The sequence below is a fragment of the Hyposmocoma kahamanoa genome, unplaced genomic scaffold (assembly GCF_003589595.1).
Source record: "Hyposmocoma kahamanoa isolate Upper Pololo Valley unplaced genomic scaffold, ASM358959v1 86, whole genome shotgun sequence".
Taxonomy (NCBI): domain Eukaryota; kingdom Metazoa; phylum Arthropoda; class Insecta; order Lepidoptera; family Cosmopterigidae; genus Hyposmocoma; species Hyposmocoma kahamanoa.
Window position 1 is genome coordinate 11607156 of NW_020654289.1, and position 21184 is coordinate 11628339.

Here is a 21184-nt window from a genome sequence, read left to right on the forward strand (position 1 = left end):
AAACGCAGAGGTGCGAGTCTGAGGGCCGTATTCTAGAACTCTACTCAATGCTCAAGTCAGGATATGAGTATGGTTTAAAGCACTCGAAATCATACTCAAGTCCCTGCCATTAGGGTCGTATTTCCAGTGCAATCCTGACTTGAGCATTGAATAGAGTTCTAGAATACGACCCTGAGATTCGAGCCCACGGCCTCTGCTTGAGAGGCGGTAGGTAGGTCAAACCATTAGGCTTTTTTTTACAAAAAGCAAGTAGATGATTTTCTATAACAGCTTGAGTTATTAAAACAACAGAATTATTAGTTTTATTAAAAATGCGGTAGCAGCAATTTTCGTTGGCATTTTGAACGAATACTAAATTATTTCATTATGTTAATAATGGGTATGGTTCAACCCAATTTTTGACGATCAGAATCTGATGATACAATAACGTGTTAATAAGAATGTAATGGTCGAGCGAGAAGCAAAACCAATGCAGTTACAAACTTAGCACTTACGTTTAGTGTGCGCTTACGATCTGTAAACCATATTTGGCATAGCAAAACTAATTGCTTTTGTAACAGATGTTACGGACGCTGAAAATTTTGGGCAATATACCTAAAGGGACTCGTCATAAACAAATAATGATAAAACCATATTTTTTAAGTGCATTTCCTTATTCGAAAGCAGCATTAGCTGTACGACGAACACGCGGCGGTCGAAGGCACACGACAACTTTCCCTTATTTAATGGAAAAACATCATATTACACGACGCTATAGAGATTAAACTTGTTCGGCATGCGAATAACGCGTGGGATACCGGCTTGACCACAACGTACTATAAGCTACTCAAGTCGTCTACATAACAATGTTCGATAAACTCCATTGAAATGTGTCTGGAATAGAACGTTTATAGGAAAGACCATTAAATTTTAAAAAGAGACCGAAGAAAGCAAACAGTTTGGTTGTTCATTGATATTTATTGCGATTATATGTTCTCATTCTGAGTAGTTACGAAATATTTATTCTTTGCTGGTAACATTGAATAAGGTTTTCATTATTATCAATAGTTTTCATTAGCCTATTTTAAAGAAAAACGAAGAGGCTACTCTAATATCATTTGGGCGTATTGAATCAATTGCGTCAAAACCACTGCGCTAACCAGCTGAATTCATTAGACGGTTGAAAGTCTTTATCAAAAGAAGCAGCGATTGAATGCTTCTGTTGTAACGGTCACTAGTGTCCTTAATGCTCGACTGACTCTTGCGCAAAGGTCGTTTGACCAAATCGCCTCTACGAATTTTATTTTAAATGCAAGCCAAAATGGGCCTAAATCTTTTGATGATATTTAACGACAGCGTTAGAGTAAAAAGTCAGAAAGTGAAAGCTTGCGAATGGAAATCGATAATGATCTCTTGTATCTATTATTTTTATCAGTAACGTGGCCCCATCGAGTATTGCCGAAATAACACCCTGGTGTAGAATCAAATTCAATGTCTTTAGTTCATAGGTATAGTCTTAGTATAGTCGTTGGTGTCACATGAATGTAATGCTCAGAGACGATAAATTAAATAATAGCTAAATCCGTTAACACTGACCGTGCAACAGAGTATTAAGCAAGAGGTGTCGTGTCACCGTCTGCCGCAGACAGAATACATATTTGTGGACATCCATGCACAACCTCCTACATCATTTGAATAATAATTCCACAGAGACGGAAGCGTCGCGCAAATATGTGAGATTTCATAATTTTTGGATATGCAAATAAATTTGAATTTGCTCTTGTGCATACATACGACACGCTAAACATTTTTATAGATGCTTTGAAGATGATAAATACAAGAAACGTAGGTAACTCGTTAGATTTCCAAGTCTTAAGTCTTTCCAAGTGCCTAATGATAATCAGTCATTACAGGAAAATGGCGTAGTAGCAAGTGCTACTATCGTCCATCCGTCGTCCACTTGGGTCCAGTAGCCGGCGCACGCGCGGCGAAGTGAAAGTGAATAGCGCGCACGTACGGCGCGCAGCCCCAATAAGACGACACTGCCGTCCGCATACTTCAGCAATTACCACGAGGAAATCAGCGTCGTTCCGCCGAGGCGCACCCAACACCCTACGCCAGAGGAAAAACTTGGTAAACAACGATACAAGGTGTCCTTACAAGTGTTACTATCTCACTCAGTCTCTTGCAATCGTCGAGATGGTTTTAAACCGTATTCAACTTAATTCCACTCGCGTGCACTGCAGTGGCATGTGCTTAAATTGGGAGCGTATCACAAGTTGTTCAAGTTATTTTGAAGTATTTGACAAGTATCGAAAATGAAATGTTTTTCATTAGTGTTAAAAATCATAAATTAGAGCACATTATGTGAAAATAGAACTGAAATTCGTTTAAAAACTAAATATTTACAGAAATTCAGAAATCAGGCGTGTGAAATAAACAGCATTACTTGTTTGTGACGTCAATAAACTTGATAGAGCCATACAAGCTACACACTAAAGATTGTTTTGCTAAGAACCATCTATCCTCGGAATTGGTTAAGATACCGATATAATAATAACGAATTACAGTTTCATTTTATATGTTCATCGCACGTTGGAACCAATACATACATATACTCACGCCCTTTTAAATCGGGGTTGACAGAGACAACAGCCTTCCCCTTGCTACGATCCTGACACACACACGCTCGTCGGTTAAGGGTACTCTTCACTTTAAGACATCCTCAAGTTGAAACCAATACAGCCACAAAATGAAAATCTCGGTTTTAAAAATATAAATTTCCAGAAAAATACAAGTCCGTTTTCCGGTCTTAGTTTCAACATGTGATATAATATTCATATAGTAATTTAAGAATATATTATCTTAAAGTCTCGAAAAGCCACTACGTATAAGTTGCCCTCAAAAACATCCTTTGCTTATGTTGACTTCGGATGACGTCTTATTACCATTCGTTGTTATCTGTCATTTTTGTATCTACAACGTAGCAATGTTTTACGTATCTTTATGAACATATTAATTAAAGTCATATTTTTAGAATTTTAGAATGATTAGAATAATGTCCTAAGCCGTAAATTTAAACGGTGTACTTGTAAATACAGAACGTTCGTTGTATATATGACGCATCTTTTTTTTATGCTGTCAAGTGAAGGGACGAACAAATCGTGCGCCTGGTGGTAAGCAACACGTCGGTCTATACCAGTTGCAGTGCCACTCAGAGCTTTAAATGTCAAAGATCTGAGGGACACTGCCACTGCGCCTGTCACTCTGAGACATAAGTTGACAATTCCCATGTGTCTGTAATTTCACCAGCACCCTTACTCTTCAAGACCGGAATGCAGTAATGCTTGGCGGCAGAAATAGATAAGGTGGCAGTACTTCCTTGGACGAACTCTTTCACAGGGAGCTCTACTGCTACTACAACTCTGTCGATAAATCTCCCAGGATATAGTGTCAAGGAGGACCTTATTGAGTCCTAGCTCATGTACCGCAAAGAGAAAATAAAATTACTATAATCCTTCATGCTACTACACTAATCATTTATATCCTATCCCACTTCCACATACATAAACATACCCTCAAAATAATACAGAATCTTTCCCGAAAACTTACACAAGCAGCTGATTTAAAAAAAATTAAGAATTGTTTATCTTATAAATAACGCACATACTTAATATTGTAATTGTAACAATAATTTAATGACATTCTTTCTTGTCTTTATGAACCTTAATTTACTAATTACATGAACAAACTGTGTGACACAAAAAACGCGATACAAGTTTATATTTGGTGCAGGACCGTGAGAAAACATTGTCGCAATAACGTTAAGAATCAAAGTTAACTTATTTTTGGAAGAATAAAGATTTTTATGATTCTTATTACCTTCAAGGGACATATTATATGAATGTTCAACTATTATGTAGTATCGACGACGTCAGGCTAGCCATCGGCCTTAGACACGGCTCTTTAAGATTTGTTCCGGTTCGTGTGATAGATCGTGATGATTTTTCATCGTCGATTGATGGTATCTCCGGGATTTTCCATGTATATATCGCACTACTATTAGTATCAGAATAAGTGTTGTAACTTAAAAAATGTGAAATCCAAGATTTTATCATTTCTGAAAGTAAAATTTGATTCTTTACAGGTCAATAAAACCGTAATTGGAATATTGTAAAAAACAATTAAAAGAAATGTATTCAACTACATTAATATATACTAGCAACTTCTGGCCAAAGCAGTCCTTACTCAGAAATATGAAATTATTTTTCCGTTTCATTTTTAAATATATTTTGCAAGTAAGAAATTCTTCAGGATGTCTGCAATAAACTTTAACCTATACATACATTTCAATAATCCTTCACGGGAAGTGAGTAATTAGCTTTTCATAGATTCCGAAAAAATGCTTTTTTAACTTAATACACTATTGTATTAACAGTGCGGTATGTATAAATAGAATTCACTGATTTTTCGCGTTTGCTCCACATTGAAAATGAAACTATTACTTAGGATCTAAATCTATCTCTAAATTCTCTATACTTTTAATTCGTAAATTTGATTTAAGAGAGAAAAATAGAATAATTTAATAATAATAACTTTTGTAAATTAAAATATTTTAGTAGCGGTAGAACTCCTTGTGAAAGAGTTCATCCAGGGTAGTACTGCCACCCTACCTATTTCTGCCGCCAAGCAGTAATGTCAGCGTTACTGTTTTCCGGTTTTGAAGAGTAAGGGTGCTGGTGAAATTACAGGCACATTGGACTTGTCAACTTATGTTTAACAATTTAAAGCTCTGGCACTGTAACTGTTATGGACAGGCGTGTAGCTTACCATCAGGCGCACGACTTGTTCGTCCTGTCAATTAAAGTTATAAAAAAAGTATTTTCTTAAATTAGAAGTCAATTAACATTTTTTTCCTGTAGTTCAGAATAGGGTGGTTTGTATAACTGCTAGACACACCTATAAAGAAAACGAAAGGTTGGTTTGTTGGTAAAAAACAAATATATATGCGATTTAGATACGAAAAAATAGTTCCATTCCAACTATATTTATATTCATGCATTATTTTCTGTAACATTTCTTAGTTAACAACACTGCGTTCGCAAATGACAATTGACCTCCACATGTCCACTGGGATTTTCAATAGCTTTAAAGCAAAACAGCGTATGACGAGTGGTGAATGAACAACCGATATTACAGATATTGACGTCAATGTCAATGACGTCACCATTGACGTCAACATGCACCAATGGCGAAGGGTCCATATAACACGAATCCCATCTGTTTGGGTATGAAATAAGTAAATCTAGGCATAAAGAACTAATATGCAATACAGCATTTAAGAGTTCACTTGTTCTGTACAAAGCACATGAAAAATTTCTCCAGGAACGTAACCCGGATCCATATGGGCTTCCTACGTCCATAAAACTAATTATTCTTTGTCACTCTAATGAAAGACGGCTATGTTCCATCTCGCTCGTCTCCAAAATGAATGCATTGCAATACTATCAACTTCAAAGCAAAAAAAAATGCAAGACACAGGTGCTACGACAATGATAAATAAATGACAGTTGCGTCTCGGTCGGTGTTAATGAATTCAAAATGGAAGTTAATAAGAAAGTGACACTCGGAAACCAAAATTTATGATGTTTATTTTGTAATTAGTAGTTTGCTCGCAGCTCCTTATGAATTGTTCTGTTGTTTTGGTGAACTGCGGAAGTATGTAAATATAATTTAACTATATATACTAAACCATATATATATATATGGTATAGTACATAGATTTTGCTAGGTTTTAAGTTCTTTGTAATTCTAATTTATTGTGAAGTATAATTTCTTCAACTTGTGCGTTATGGAATAAAAAATGTTGTGTCTTGCACTATTCTATAAAAGTTGTAATATGGGAAATTGTCGTGAACGCTTTGTAATTATGAAGAAAATTATGCATTACCTGGATAATGTAAACATTGTACCAAGCCATATTACGACGGTAATTCAACTAATGCAGGAAGCACAATAGGAAAAAGAAAGACTTAAATCATCTCAAGAAACGTAACGTTGAAACAAAGTGAGCCATGTGAAACCTAATATTATAACGTCCGCCCGGAGAACGCAAAAACATCTAGGTAATAACAATTTCAGCAATTTAGTGCAATTTTCGGACAAGACTGGCTTTAAGAGTCGGCCAAGTTTATCGAGACATGATGTTAAAACAATAGGCGAGTATTCGAGATCTTTGTGTGCTGGACGTAAGTACGTTAGGTACAACAGGTTGTCCTTGTGGCGAGTGTAAACACTATTGTTTGATCACGTGGCGTCGCCCATTATGATCTGATAAAGGGGTTCTCGTCAGCATAGCGCACCTTTGTTCCACACTATACAATGTCCATTGCAGAAAACTTGGCCTATTTCGATAACTCTGTTTACTTACACTAGTTTTAACTGCCTCCGTGGCCGAACGGTTTCCATGCCGGACTGCCACGCAGAGGTCCCAGGTTCGATTCCCGGGCCGGGAGAAATGTTTGTATAGCTTACATTTATTTCTCTCGTGAGTTTGGGTGTAATTTGTGGTTGTCTATGTGTGTGTCCATGGCACCCGCGACACAGGGTTTCCCTAGTGCGGGGCTATGTTGAGTGTGTGCGTTATTTATTTATTTATTTATATTTATTTATTATAGCAAAATTTTTTCTAATTATTTGTTGTTGAAAAATACGCAGAGGCATAAATTAAAATTATTAAAATTCAATAGTAAACGCCTGAAGACAGACAAAACCATTTCGTGCAAAAAAAAATGCACAAAATGGAACCTTAATAGTTATTTCATTCATTATGATTTATTTTTGTTTACATATTGGTTTCGTAAATCTATACATAAAGTACGACGAGATTAGGAAGTGAAGTAAGGCAACGAATTTCAATAACTAAATCCTTTTTCAGGATGACGTTGACATTCAGTAAACCCTTGATAAAAGCTTGTCGGGGTGATTCCCTCCAAACGGGGAAAAACAGCCGTCTCCGGTAAATATGACGTAATGTATCGCTATATAAACAAAAATTTAATTGTAAATATTTATAATTTTGTTCATTTACTACATTTTTATAAACCCTATGAAGGACGTCACTTGAAATATCCCAATTATAGAATTTACACTTCCATATAGCTTAAGTGTTGATTAGTATTCTGCAGTACTTCTCATCTCTGGTAAATAGCCCCTGGGCTCAAATATTTTTCTTGTTTTTTTAATAATTTGTTTTGCTAAGATATTTTTCACGTTTTTATGTTCTCATAGTTTTTATATTACTGATTAATAAATAGCTCCGCAGTGCAAAATTCTAAATGGTTTTGGTAAATTTCTAACAATAATAATAATGATGAAAACATACGGGATTTTATTAATTGGGTTTAATTTTTGTAATTTCAGTAATGACACTTGTTCTCATAGTTGGTATAAACAAACCAAGATAATACTGAATGAACGATTTTCATTTTAAGGAGAATCAGCCAACAGGAGGCCAACGACCCGATTGACTCAAATCGAATACAACATACAACGTGATGAACATTAAACTTTATAATAAAGAACATCGAGTTCATTGTACATAGACTTGTCTACCTATATTACATTCAGAGTCCTCCGATTGCACGATAACAATTGATACGAATATATTTTGCGATAGTCGACCGGTATCTTCAATTGTACAATATTTTTGCTGCTGGTGGTAACTTCAAGGCCAAAGTAATCCGCCTGTTATGAAATAAGTTAATACAATTTTCATAATAATCGATAGAGGACAGATTTTTCACATTAGATAGAAAGGACTGCTAAAATTCTAAAATGCTGATTCCCAATAAGGAGAAACAATAAGGATCAATAAACTGGAATCGAAGTTCATTGTCTTCAGGACATTAGCCGTGTCCAAGAGCACTGTCAGCAACTTTGTACCTGTCTTCGTTATCGATACAAATGAAACAGAAAAAGAAGTTACAGGAAATTGTTAAATCGGGGTGTAAAAATGAAAAGCGACTCGGGCGACAGAATCGTTTGACAATAAAAGTATCGAGGGACGTACACGTACACAAGTGGCGCGAAGGGGGACACCGCACCGGTCGACGCACCTGAGAGGTGCATTCGCATGCTTGCTAGCGACTGGAACGGCAGCTATTTTTACACCACTCTATCTTATTTACTATTCTGGTCCGCGACTCATTGAATTGTGGTTATTATGTGCAAGTTGGATATGTGCCAGCTCTCCTCTGACTTAACACACTGATAGCTGATATTCGAAGAATTATAAAACGCCAAACGGTTCTGGGAATAACGTTCATCTTCGAAGACTTCTTAAAAACTATTAAACAACACAATGCCAAGGTTGAAATATTGCTACAATTTAACGACTGATTTACATGACTTTAATTTTGATTAAAAGAACGAATAAAAATAGAATCACTGAAACTAAATCAATTAAATAATGGACTGTAAGGTTTGCGCGGTCGTTTATACAATACGATATGGGTGACTCGCTACGAGCAATAAGAGGAGACATCACGTCAAACCGGCAAGCGAGGCGTGGAGCGAGCGAGCGGTGGCAACAACCAAACCGGTCGGCGGCGCCGGTCATCGTCGGCGCTGGGATCCACCGGGGATTATCACCTTGTAAACAAAATTGCATTTGCTTCATTTTTGCCCCGTTCGAATACGGTTTGACTGATCGTATAGGAAGGCGTAACGAATCATTACGAAGATAAACAAAAGCGCTAGGGATTGGTTTATCGTGGAAAGGACATTACCATTTATTTCTTTAAAAATGGTGCAGTAACGCAGCTGGGACTTCTTTAAATCGAATAAGCCATCAAAAAGAATGACATCGTCTGTCAGTTACGAAGCCTCAGAACGAGTGTGCAGTAGGCCTAAATGGCAAGGCCGTCACGAGCGCGTGAAGGTGTACTCGATGTTCGTACCTCTGGGTGCAGGGCGCTCGACAGCCGCTTTTCGAAATGGTATAGAGGGTAAAAGTATATAAACGAATGCCAACGACAAGCAAGTAAAATGAAATTGACTAAGTGGGTCAACATGTAATTTCGCAAGCGTACCGAGTGCTGCTAGCGTTAACTGGTACGCTCGAGGCTTGAGGCACTTGAGGCGCATCAAGGCTTGGGTCCCGACCAGCCATCAGACTTCGGTTCCTGACGAGTCCTGGTCGATTAGGAAGAGTATAAGAGTATCTCCTTTACCCTCAATGTTTCATCGTAACTTTTAATAAACAGTTCCATGATTACTATTGCAAAACATTTAAGAAAATTTGAAGTCTTTTATTTTGTAACTGCAACGTTATAAGGTTGTAAATTGAGTAAATTATTTCTATTCCATTACAAAGCCAAAAATTTCAATTGTAAAGCTTTACTCTGACGCGTTGACCAAGACAGAGGCTTCGACCATAAAATTGACGTTTCAAATTATTCGCTCTGATTGTGATTCGACTTGGGAATTAGTCTGTTTACTTTTCTAATTCAAATAATGACGCTAATATGTATATGAATATATATGACAACTCAGTATATTATAAATAATAAAATAATTATAAGTCTATTGAGAGAATTTGAGCGAAATCTCGTACGGCTATATCGTCAAGGTGATATGTAAATAATAAATGCGTAAGGTTAAAAAAGTTAAACTATTACTCGGAAGGCAGAACTACATAATATATGTATGTGTGTGAGATGTTTTTGCCATATCTTTAGTTACGTTTCCCTAAATTTAATAACCAAAATTGTATCTATGACCTCAGAGAATAATTACTTAATGGACCCTATATTATAAGTATTATCGCTTGGTCTTCGTTAATTTATCATTTCAGGCTTTGAATATCTTTACTATTAGTAGTTACGTACAATTTTAAACTGTTTTTATTTTAATTTGTTGTGATACGTAGTCTATCTTTAATTAAAAAGCAATTTTATCACTTTTAGTAATTTTGCATTCATTAATCTACAACTGAGAATAAATTAATTAATCAAGTATAAAATAATAAGCTATAAATTTCGAATTAATACGCCATCAATAAAGTTCATTTCTCAACCATTACTTGTAATGTCCGAAGTGATAAGGTCATGGTATTATGTAAACTGTACGGATAAGTACGTGCATTAGAGTTCATTATTATATCATCAATCTTGAGAAATCTAAAAGGAAAAAGAGTAGATTATGTTACAGAGGCCTACAAAATGCAATTGACAGCTGATTGTGAAGTTGTGAAGCAACTTTCGAGGTACTGCTCACTTACTAATTAAAATCTTTTAAAAGCGTCATAGAACAGTATTATTTAAAACACTGTTTAATTAATTACACGGAAAAACTATTGAAGTAATAAAAGAAACGGAGTCATATTAAACCCAGATATACTCACCCCTTCATTTCCGGGTAGGAACTGTATCGTAGGTTTTGCCAATTTGTCCTGAAACAAAAAGATGAAGATTAGCTTGGGTGTTTAGGCACGTATTATGAATTATATAAGTCAATGTCAATGCGCGAGACGGTATTAACCAATAGAAATCTACAACTTAGTTATTACTATAAACGGTTACTGGTAACCGCTGGAAAACACAATGATGTCACATAAGGGGCTCACAAGGCAAATATTAAAGGATAATGCAACGAAAGAGCAAAACAGACACATTATACAATCAGCAGGAATGACCATAGCCAAGTACGTCAATATACAATTCATCATCCTTTATTGCACAAGTGTAGCCAATTCAAACAAGTATCGAATTTAACACAAGCTTCGTAGTTAACGCCTGTAGAAACAAAAGGACGTAATGACTTGATAAATACAGGTCAAATATCGTGTATAACCTTTTGTTATTATGTAGTGTGATTGTACGTAATAATCTACACAAATCTCTCTTTCGTCACACTTCAGTGCATCAGTGTAAATTAAACAGTCGATTTTACGTCACAGACTTCCCTATGGTTCGTACCCTCACTAAATTATTTAATGGCAAATAAGGCGGACATTTTTAACTCGGTTCCAAGAAAGTGTTTAAATTTCCACATAATTACTTGGCATAACCTAATCAAAAGGCGCAATTAGAGGACAAGAAGCAAAACTAGTTGGGCAACGAGTCTGGTTGGCCACAATAAGCAAGTGTCGGCAAGTCGCCGTTGTGCAACCACGATGGTCGAACGCGAGAAACATAACTAGGCTGGGCAGCAGAGCTGATGATGTAAACTTAAAAATTGCTTTACTTACTTAACTAGCGAGCTCAATGTGAAATTTGCGTTGCATTGCTGTCTAGACGAAGAGGGGGGTGACCCGGAACTGGTGGCGTCCATGGCCGTGACTCTTAAAGGGCTCGCACGGTCGGAAGTCAGACGTAACGTGAGCATTAAATTGGCAATTTTGTGGAAGAATGGTGATTGCAAATGTTATTGCAAACTTTCAATGTGACATTTTAAAAGCGATTTATTATTATAATTCCACGATCTAGATATGTTAATTGTCCTCTAACATTTGTACACTCGGCTATTAAACAAACATCTGGATATGAGCATGTGTCCATACATAAATTCACCTTGATACTGACATTTAGTTTTAAGATGCTGTTATGGAGCATTTAGTTTATTTAGTGAGATCTTTTTTAAACAAACTTGTAAATATATTTAGCTTTGATTGACTTTGATATGTGTTTACTAATACAATACTAAACAAAACCAGTTTGAACGGGCAAGGTCGTATCGGATTAAAAATTAAAACTTGATCCAAAAAAGTAAACTGCATAAATGAATTTAAGGTTTCCAAAGTATATTACTGCGTTAAGACGTTGTTATATAACCTTATAAATAAGAACACAATAAAAGCATGTGTTATCGCTCCAGGTTGGCAATGCTCTCAGAGAGGGCACATTATTTTAGTTTTCCTAAGTATGCCATATAAAAAAAATTATTGCGGAGATTGTAATGACTTGACTGGTAGATTGCGGGTAAATAATGTAATTTAGGATAATTTTTTTTGTTTGTTAAGCCTATAATAAATTTTATCTTGACAAGTGTGCATATAATCGGAGTTTGGGTTTATGTACAGGTGACTACACGGCTGATTAGTTATCTAGCGAAAGGAATAAATACATTATTAGTGGCATTATATTCGTCTTTAAAAAATTATGTATAATAGCGGCCTTGCTGTGAATTGGTACGTAGTACAGAGTGTGGCAATAAAATGTCTGCACAAAATGGCCTTAACGGAATATGCCGACGACCTTTAGCGTGGCAAAAAAGCTTTTACAAACTCATGTTTTCAGACAGAAGAGAAAATGGACAATTTAATTGATAAACTGTGCGAATAGATAAAAAAACAGCACATGAATGCGAAGCAGCTAATTTAATGAAATGAAACCAACTATAAACAAATTGAATAGTAGTGGTATGCATCAATAAAACAATGAAGCATTAATTACATATTTTCCGTCTAAAGTCAATGGAATTCTAATATAAACTTATAGAGACAAAAAGAGAAGCAAACAACATGTTATCGGATATTGGAAAGTAGTAAAGCAGAGACTAAATCATACGGAGGTAAGTAAATGTAAGTACGCGAGTGGTTTGACGAGATAAGAAAGCGTCAAATCGCGAGGCGGGGCCCAGAACCGTTGCACGAAAATTTTGACCACCCGACTGGGCCCGACGACACACATACTTTTAAGAACAGCGCCATGTCTGATAGCCTGCACATTTGCCATTTGGCGGTAAACCTATCATCTGTTAAAATAAAACGCGAAGTATAAGTTCTCAATTTTCGTCAATACGGTTGACAATTAGCAAAATGTAATAAATACATTGCACAAAAACAGCCTGAAAGGTTTTGGCGTCATTGAGAAATTCTTGTGAAAATAAATCTTTTATTTGACCTGTTTAGTAAGTCCACGCCTACCTGAAGCATTGACGTTAAAAGTAAACAATGCGATTTTGTGCCAGATACCACAGATGGATTTCACTATATTTTGTACGTATTATCGTAGAATCAAAACGCTCTTACTTAAAACATGCAACTTATTGTATATAGGTAAATTTCTAATGGGAACTGGATACTTAAAATTATTAAGCTGGAAGTTACTTCCTCGGCGTTAGACGATAGATGTAACTTCGGCGTTCAGAACAATACTGTACCTAATAAAGGAAATAAAGTGCGATAGCATATAATTTTGCACAGCTGCCACTGGACTCATTAACAGAGATGGCCTTTATTAGTAAATAGGGAGTACTTGACTTAAACTTTGTCTTTATTGTCAACTAAGTATCCCAATACCTTATTAAGTGGCTGTAGAGACCCGTTAAATCTCTACAGGTCGGCGTCCCTACCCATTTCCTGCAGTCTGTCTCTTTCTGTGCGTCCTTCATTTCTCTAGGGCGGCATTCCTTTCGGTCGTAAACGATAGCAGCCTTCGTAAAAACACCACATCATGATTCGTGGGTCCATTTCTCCATTTTACTACCGTTTTACATCGTACAAGGATATAGCGTTTTTCCATCGTTAATGCCGTACATACAATTAAAATCGTTTTATAATTCAGATTCATTACATAAAGCGAAGCTAGTGTTTGTAGCAGGTTGAGCTGACATTTTACAAACTGGTTTTGGTAACTATTTCAGACTTGAAGTAGCAAATTTGTAGGTAATGTATTTTACTAAAATTAAAGCTTTATAATTTACAATCAATAATTAATCACTGCCCTTATGACGTTACAGTCAATTAGGAACTCAAAAACACTTTATGGCCCATTGCAAGCAAGCTATAGGGTCAGGTTTGAGACTAATTAATTCTTTATACACGGGATCATTGTGTATCTAAAACCATTTGTAAAAATAGAATCAAGGGGCGGAGGGATTCTTTGGGAGAGCTAAACATCTGTTCGCAAGAAGGGAGGAAGGACAACCAGGTGCCAGCTTGGGGGCGAAGGGAGCGTCGACCTCGGGACCCTCTCGCGCGTGTTTGCCGTCATGCAACGTCAAATAGTTTCAGACTCCGTCAAGTAAAGATCAATTTTAATAGACCACTTATATAAATCTCATTAACGTACAATCGCGTTTAAAAACCGTAGCGATAAATTTAACTATTTCAGGAGGTAATGCTAGTTTTCGTTTGATTCTACAAACTTTGAACATATTCAGAACGCAACTTCATATAGAGATTGCTGCGGAAATCCGTCACAATTCTTATTTTTAATTTATCGTGACACAGTTAACGTGCAATATATTTTTTATGTGACACAGCTTGAACGATCATGTAATTTGCAAATAAACATTTTTAAGTAGGTACTCATTACGTAATTAATCCACGATTAGATTGAAACTTAAGTAATATCATACAAAATCTAATTACAAATTATTATACTGAAACCGAACGCGACATTGAATCATTCAATCGAGCATTTTTGCTAAGCCTATAACTTTGTAAGCGGCCACTCATTCGCCGTTGTAACAAAAGTGATTCATTCCTTTCAATGGATTCTATGGCCAGGAAAAAAGGCCAGGTGGCACGCTCTATAAAAAAACCAGACCTGACGCTGATCGGGGACTTTACGGGAACATAGTTTGTATAATAAAAACATTGAGTTTATAATCGCATGGCTAACTAAATCTGAGCGCAGTCACAAAAGATACACATCGCAGTTAAACACGTGCATGGACTAGGGAAACATTATCAGGTGCGTGCAAAGCTTTGAGCTTCCTAATGTTACAAAATAAATTGTTTACGTTGGCACTATTGGAGTTGACTTTTTTTTATAGAAATTTCACATCTGCTTTGCCAGGTACATATTATTTATTATCTTCGCACAAGCCCACGTGTAACACAAGGTGGGTATGTCAGATTCTTTACATTTGTAAAAGGGTAACTGTCTCTAAATTAACTGCCTCGGTGGCCGAACGGTTACCATGCCGGACTGCCACGCAGAGGTCTCAGGTTCGATTCCCGGGCCGGGAGAAATATTTGTATGACCTACATTTATTTCTCTCGTGAGTTTGGGTGTAATTTGTGTGTGTCCATGGTACCCGCGACACAGGATTTCCCTAGTGCGGGGCTATGTTGAATGTGTGCGTTATTATTACTATTATGTCAAACATATAATAATTTTTAGTTAGTGGAATTACATTTATTTGCCAAGTTTTATTGAAATCGGTTACCGGAAAGTGTGCAAAACCGGATTCATCACTTAGTTTGCCACCTTTAGAGGTAGAATATTTTCTTCGCCATTTAAAGGGTACAATATTTCCAACAAAAAAAGAATCATCAAAATCGGTTCACAAATGCCGAAGTAATCGCGTAACATACACACAAAAAAAATACATCCGAATTGAGAACCTCCCTTTTTGATGTCGGTTAAAAATTACTAATCGTCTTGTATTATAAACTGAAATCGTACTCATTCGTCATTTTCAATCGGATAATGAACATTACAATGCAGAGGTTGTATTTAATAACAAAGTAAATAAATACAGGTCAATAAGACAAAAATACAAATGTTTTTAAAACTCTGGCTATAGTGAGTAATAAATACAATAATACAAATTACTAATACACAGATGTACATTATTACGGTTAAAGGATAAATATACGAGTATAATCAAGATCGTGCATAAAGTAAAAAATCAACTTTAACAACATTAATTAAGGAACATTTGGCTAATTACAGATAAAAGGAAAGTTCTAATTATCATCGAGTCTTTTCGACCGCACTTCTCGCTAAAACTCATTAGGAATCAATTAAGAAAAGGTTTTGGCAAAGTTGGCAATGTAATTGTTTGAGTTACTTTGCTTTACTCAGATTTATTTTACAAGGGAATATTAGTTTTAGTATTAGGGAATATTAGGCGATTTATTGCTCATGATTTGAAATATAGGCAAAGATTTGTTTTCTTATACAAAATTACACATTAATAGAGATTATTTGCGAAAGTTGTTTGGTTCGTATAATTGAATTATTTTAGTTGTAAAATATTTGTTCAAGGTTTTTTTTATGATAACAAGTGACGAGACAAAGAAGTCGTGCGCCTGGTAGTAAGCGCACTGCAACTGTTTTGGCCAGGGATGTAGCTTACCACCAGGCAAACACACGACTTATTCGTCCCGTCACTTGCTATTATAAAAAAAAAGAAAAAGCGACACGCCTGTCCATGACAGTTGCAGCGCCACTAAATGCTTTAAATCACGAAGATATGAGAGGCACCGTCACTGCGTCACCATGAGAAATAAGTTGACAAGTTCCTTCAAAACCGAAATGCAGTAATCCTCACAATACTGTTTGCCGGCAGAACTATTTCTGTACTAGAACTATTACTGAAGGGTCAGCCCTTGGTTATGTAAGGTAGCAATACTTCCCTGGACGAACTCATTCACAAGGAGCTCTATTGCTACAAAAAATGTTAATGTTTTAGAGGTCATGTTCCAAGAGCAGTTAGAATTGTGGGCGCTAAATGAAAATGTCCCGGATTTAATTATCAGTAGGACCAATTTGGGAGAGGAACTTTCCTGAATTGGTACTGGTCTAGATGTCCTGGGTAGTGCCTCGAAGTTAATTTCGTTGCTCTGGTACTCATAGTATATGGAATATTTTAGTTCCAGGCCAGTTAATTGGAATGGTTAAAAAAATGTTATGATAAAGAAACTTATTTTTTTTTGGAAATGAAACCTAAGATTGTTTATACTACAAACTAACCATTCGCCAGATCTGTACGCACCCAAAAACTAATCTGATGTTAGGGCATGAACGGACAAAAACATTTAACGTGAGAAATGGACTGTGACATACCACCTTAAGCCAATCGATAAGTACTTGGTACCGTTAACAAAAGTGTTAAGAGATATTATTACTTACCGCAATTTACATGTAAATGTCGTTGACAACATAAGGTACATTGTACTCGAGCAATTTTGAATTTAAAGCTTTAAAAATTAGAAACAATTTGCATTGTGCGAAAATTCATTGCTCTCTGATATTTGATATGCTGATACTGAATTTTTTGAACAGTAACGCGAACTATTAAAAATAATAAAGTAATTATGTGCCAATACAATAAAATACAGAATCGAAAGGAAATAATATCAAGTATAATTTTATTAGCATACAAAAGGCACACATTTTACAGTACCAAATGTCTTTGTTGAAAAACAACGCTGCAGGCTAGAAAAGTAAAGGTCACGAGTAATGCCCATACACTCCATTAATTTAGACCTAGAAGCATACTTTATAATGATTTCGCACGATAAGTGCCCTGGTACTTGATTTCCAAATTACAGAGAACCGGTTACTAGTGTTCTACTGTAGCTTTGCCTAATCATGCGGCTTTAAAGTAGTGTAAGAAATTGTTAGTACGGTGGGCTACAATTCTAAAATTCTTTGTTGGAAATTGCATAACTTTCGTCAGTGTAAAGTTCTAAAATGGCAGCGCAAAAAGTAAACGACAGTATTGACACTTTGTGCTGCTAAGTGCAACCCAATTACTATTGAAAATAATAGAAACTGAATAACCATAGCAAAATTGAGGACATAAACACTCTTTTAAAAAAACATCCAATAGAAGGTGCTGATGGGATTTAAACCAAATGGAATTAATAATTATAAATAAGACATGAATGGATGATAATACATAATCGGTATGGTAATAAAAAAAACATATTTCATTTCATTATGATTGGGTTAAAATAGTAATTAAAAGTACTACTAGTAATTCAAAATAGTAGATAGATTGGAGCAAAATCGCTAGATCTATCCACTATCTAAATAAAACTTGCAGTAACAGAATTAACCAGAGTGAAACTTATTATTAGGGGGCTACATTCAAGGTTTATGCAGCCTTTCATCGTTATGGACGGCAATCAACATATTATCGTGATTCAATACCAACATAATACACACCAATTGTCTGGTCTCAAACTAGGGAATTCCCTGGACTATGAGTAGCAAAGCAATGGAATCCGCTCTGGGGCACTTCCCAGAACAACCAAACTAGAACCAATTTAGAAAAGTTCTTTTCCTTAATTGATCCTACCGGAAATCGAACCCGGGACCTCCGCATTCAGTGCCCAGTGTACATCGCTAGGCCACCGAGGTCGTCATACATACATATATCATGTATGTTACTTCGTAAGGTCAACAGTATCAAAGAACTTAGAAGTTACTACATATTGTGTGGTCATAAAGGGGTAGCATTGGTTAAGGAGGTGCAGAAGAATTTCATTCGTTTTATGGCGGAATGCAGTCTCTTAGTTTGAGATTGAACATGATGTTTATGGAAATCCTTAGACCTATGGCCAGCATGAGAACTGATGCTATTTTTGCCCAGTGCCAGAGCATCCGTAAATTAAGCACAATACACCTCCAGCCGTGTTAATCAGGGCCATTATTATATTATATTCAAGATCATTGGTTTACAACCTGACGCTACGGAATGTATGCTTTGGATCAGCAGAACGAGCTTTGTCAGGTTGCATGTGATCCCTAAAAAGTGCGTGGTCGATAAAGGTCTCGATCACCTAGTTGAGGCCACGGGTTGAATGCACGTTCTGCATTCATATGGTTGATTAAATATTAAATCGTGACTTATTATAACTAATGGAAATTAAGAATGACTTTCAAAATATAAATATAAGTATAAAGTGAACAAATTTATTAAATAATAAATCGTGACTTTCAAATACTGAACTGAAATTTAGGGTGACTTTTAAAACAATTTAAGTAAGACAATGATAACTATCCAAATCAAATGTCTCTCAAACACATAATTGTCCCGAAATGTTGAATTTTGGACCACTTTTCTTATGTACTAGATTATGTGTATGGGTGCTCTTAACAATCCTAGCCATGATATTTGCAATTAAAGCGGCATTCCGTTTTTTTTTTTCAACAGGATAACAAGCATTATTGTAACCAGTTGTCGCAATAATCTTATGTAAAGTTGAGAATCTCGGCAGGTCTAGTAAAATTGACTGACTCTCTTTTATTTATAATACTGTATTAATAATTTTGCTATAATGTACAATATGTATGTGTATTGAAATATTTAGAGGGAATGTTAGTTCAGTTTGCTGCAAATAACACATAACAACCATAATGTCACTTTTAAAAATCTTTGTTTGCATCTAATAGAGATTTAATGTCCCTTAACTTATTTACCACACGGTTTATTAGTTATGTTATCAAGGATTCATTGTCATATAGAATGACATATCAGTTATAAGCCTATGAACAAATTGTATCAATAAGGAAATAATTTCAAATGTGTTAAGACTAAATTTCGTCGATAATTTAATTATCATCAATTTTCTTATGCAGAAAAATAACAATCGCGGTTTGTAATTATTTTTATATCATGTAGATAATACTATGTAAAAAAAATATAAATAATATAAATAATAATGTAAACATTTATTATCATTGCAATAAGAAGAATACAATACATAATGAAGGTTCTCTGTAATATCAAAAGGTGTAAAAGGGGAATCGGTGAAATGTTACAAAACATTATTACCTATGGGTTTATGTTAAATATAGGTGAGAGAGGTAAGTATATAGGTATCTTTGCATTTGTGTGTAGTTTAAGCAAATTAAGAATAATCCCTTGAATTAATCCTTTACATTGGTTATAAAAATCTTATAAAATTTACTAGAGAAATAGTAATAAAATATTCTCAAAGTGTGGGAGCATATTCTGGGTATACCCTTACTTAAGTTAGGGTCAATTACAGCTATTTGTGTTTTTTTTGTTTGTGTAATGTTCATTGCATATAATGATATGTTTGGAGATAGCAATTCTAACGTTTTTCTTGTTCAAAAAACATAATGGCAACATTATACAAGCAGAGAAGATACGGATTTACTGAATCTAAGATTAATTTAAAAACAAAATATTCTAGTCCTGTGTCCAAAATAGTAATAAGACTTAAATTTTATACAGTTTTTAGTTACCAGCCACCCATGTACTTTCACCGGGCAAGCAGTGCGCCGCAACATTGTCATTGCGGCTGCGCGCCCGATTCGCTTACCTAATGTACTTGAGTTTGCGAAACCGGACCCCGAACGGCATAGCACGCGCCGAATCTACTTAGAAATAGGACCGATTTGACATACAACCGATAAGTCTTTATTGTCTAGACTAGATTGTTTCCCCATGGGGCATTTACCAATATTTAAAATTTGCAATCTCCTTATCACGATTCTCTGTAAATACGGAATTAGAAAACGGAAAATATAAAGCAAAGGCTGCCCTAACTACGGAATAAACGTACCTACCTAAACCAAAATTGTATCACACATATGGCGAATTTAGTGTTGTACCATAATCATAGATAAGTCAATATCGACATGCAAATGTATGGCTTGAATGTTGAAACTGTTTCTTTTGTTTGCAAATTTGTATAGTTTACTGTAATCAAAGTATGATTAATACTAGGCTATTATTACTAGGCAAGTAATGAGCCATTTTAATCAAAATTAAATATAAAGTTATTTACCAATAAATGTAACAATGGAATTGCATTATCATGTAATCTAGTTACATTCAAAGTTTTATTAAAATTTGACTCTTCAAAATGGAGCGAACAAACGAAGATGGTATATGATCCAATGTTTATGTTCGGCAGTTCCATAATTTCCAACCATTCTTTCTTTTTTTTTTCATTTGTAGGTAAACTTTAAAAATAAAAATATTGAAATAATAAAAACCTCATAGTTAATTTATTTAATAACAGTATATGGGTAATATGTATTATGTCTGCTTACAAGAACAACACCATCTCAAAATATTCGTTATCCACAATCATCAAAGTATACTACCAAAAAGGCAATCTAAAGTAACCAAAGCAAAATTCGGCAAGACTTATGAATATACTACTTAAATGAGTTTAATTATATGCGATATTTGGGCTATTGTATAGCATAGGCAGAAAAATAACACATAATGTGTAATGTAACATTCGGTTGATTTCCACTTTTTCTACTGCCGCACCCCTTAATGCTGCAGTGACGCATTTTTATCAATACTTAATTGTTCGCACTGTCAATACTTTTATCCATTTCATTACATTTCATGCGAATAATTCACTAAAACATTTGGCCAAACATTGGTTTTGACATTTGATGTACTTCCCTTTGACAACCGGAAATGGTTATCAAAGGATACTACAAAAATGGCAAAATGAGGACAGTTGGCA

The 21184-nt window shown here is 35.4% G+C and overlaps 1 protein-coding gene across 1 annotated transcript in view; it reads right to left on the reverse strand.

Annotated features, from left to right (window-relative positions):
* Window positions 1-21184, reverse strand: part of LOC113234945 (RNA polymerase II elongation factor Ell) — a 55196-nt gene that overhangs the window by 28715 nt on the left and 5297 nt on the right. Inside the window, exon 2 of the mRNA XM_026470465.1 lies at window positions 10385-10432. Within this exon, the coding sequence (XP_026326250.1) occupies window positions 10385-10432 (48 nt within the window). The remainder of the gene's footprint in view (window positions 1-10384; window positions 10433-21184) is intronic.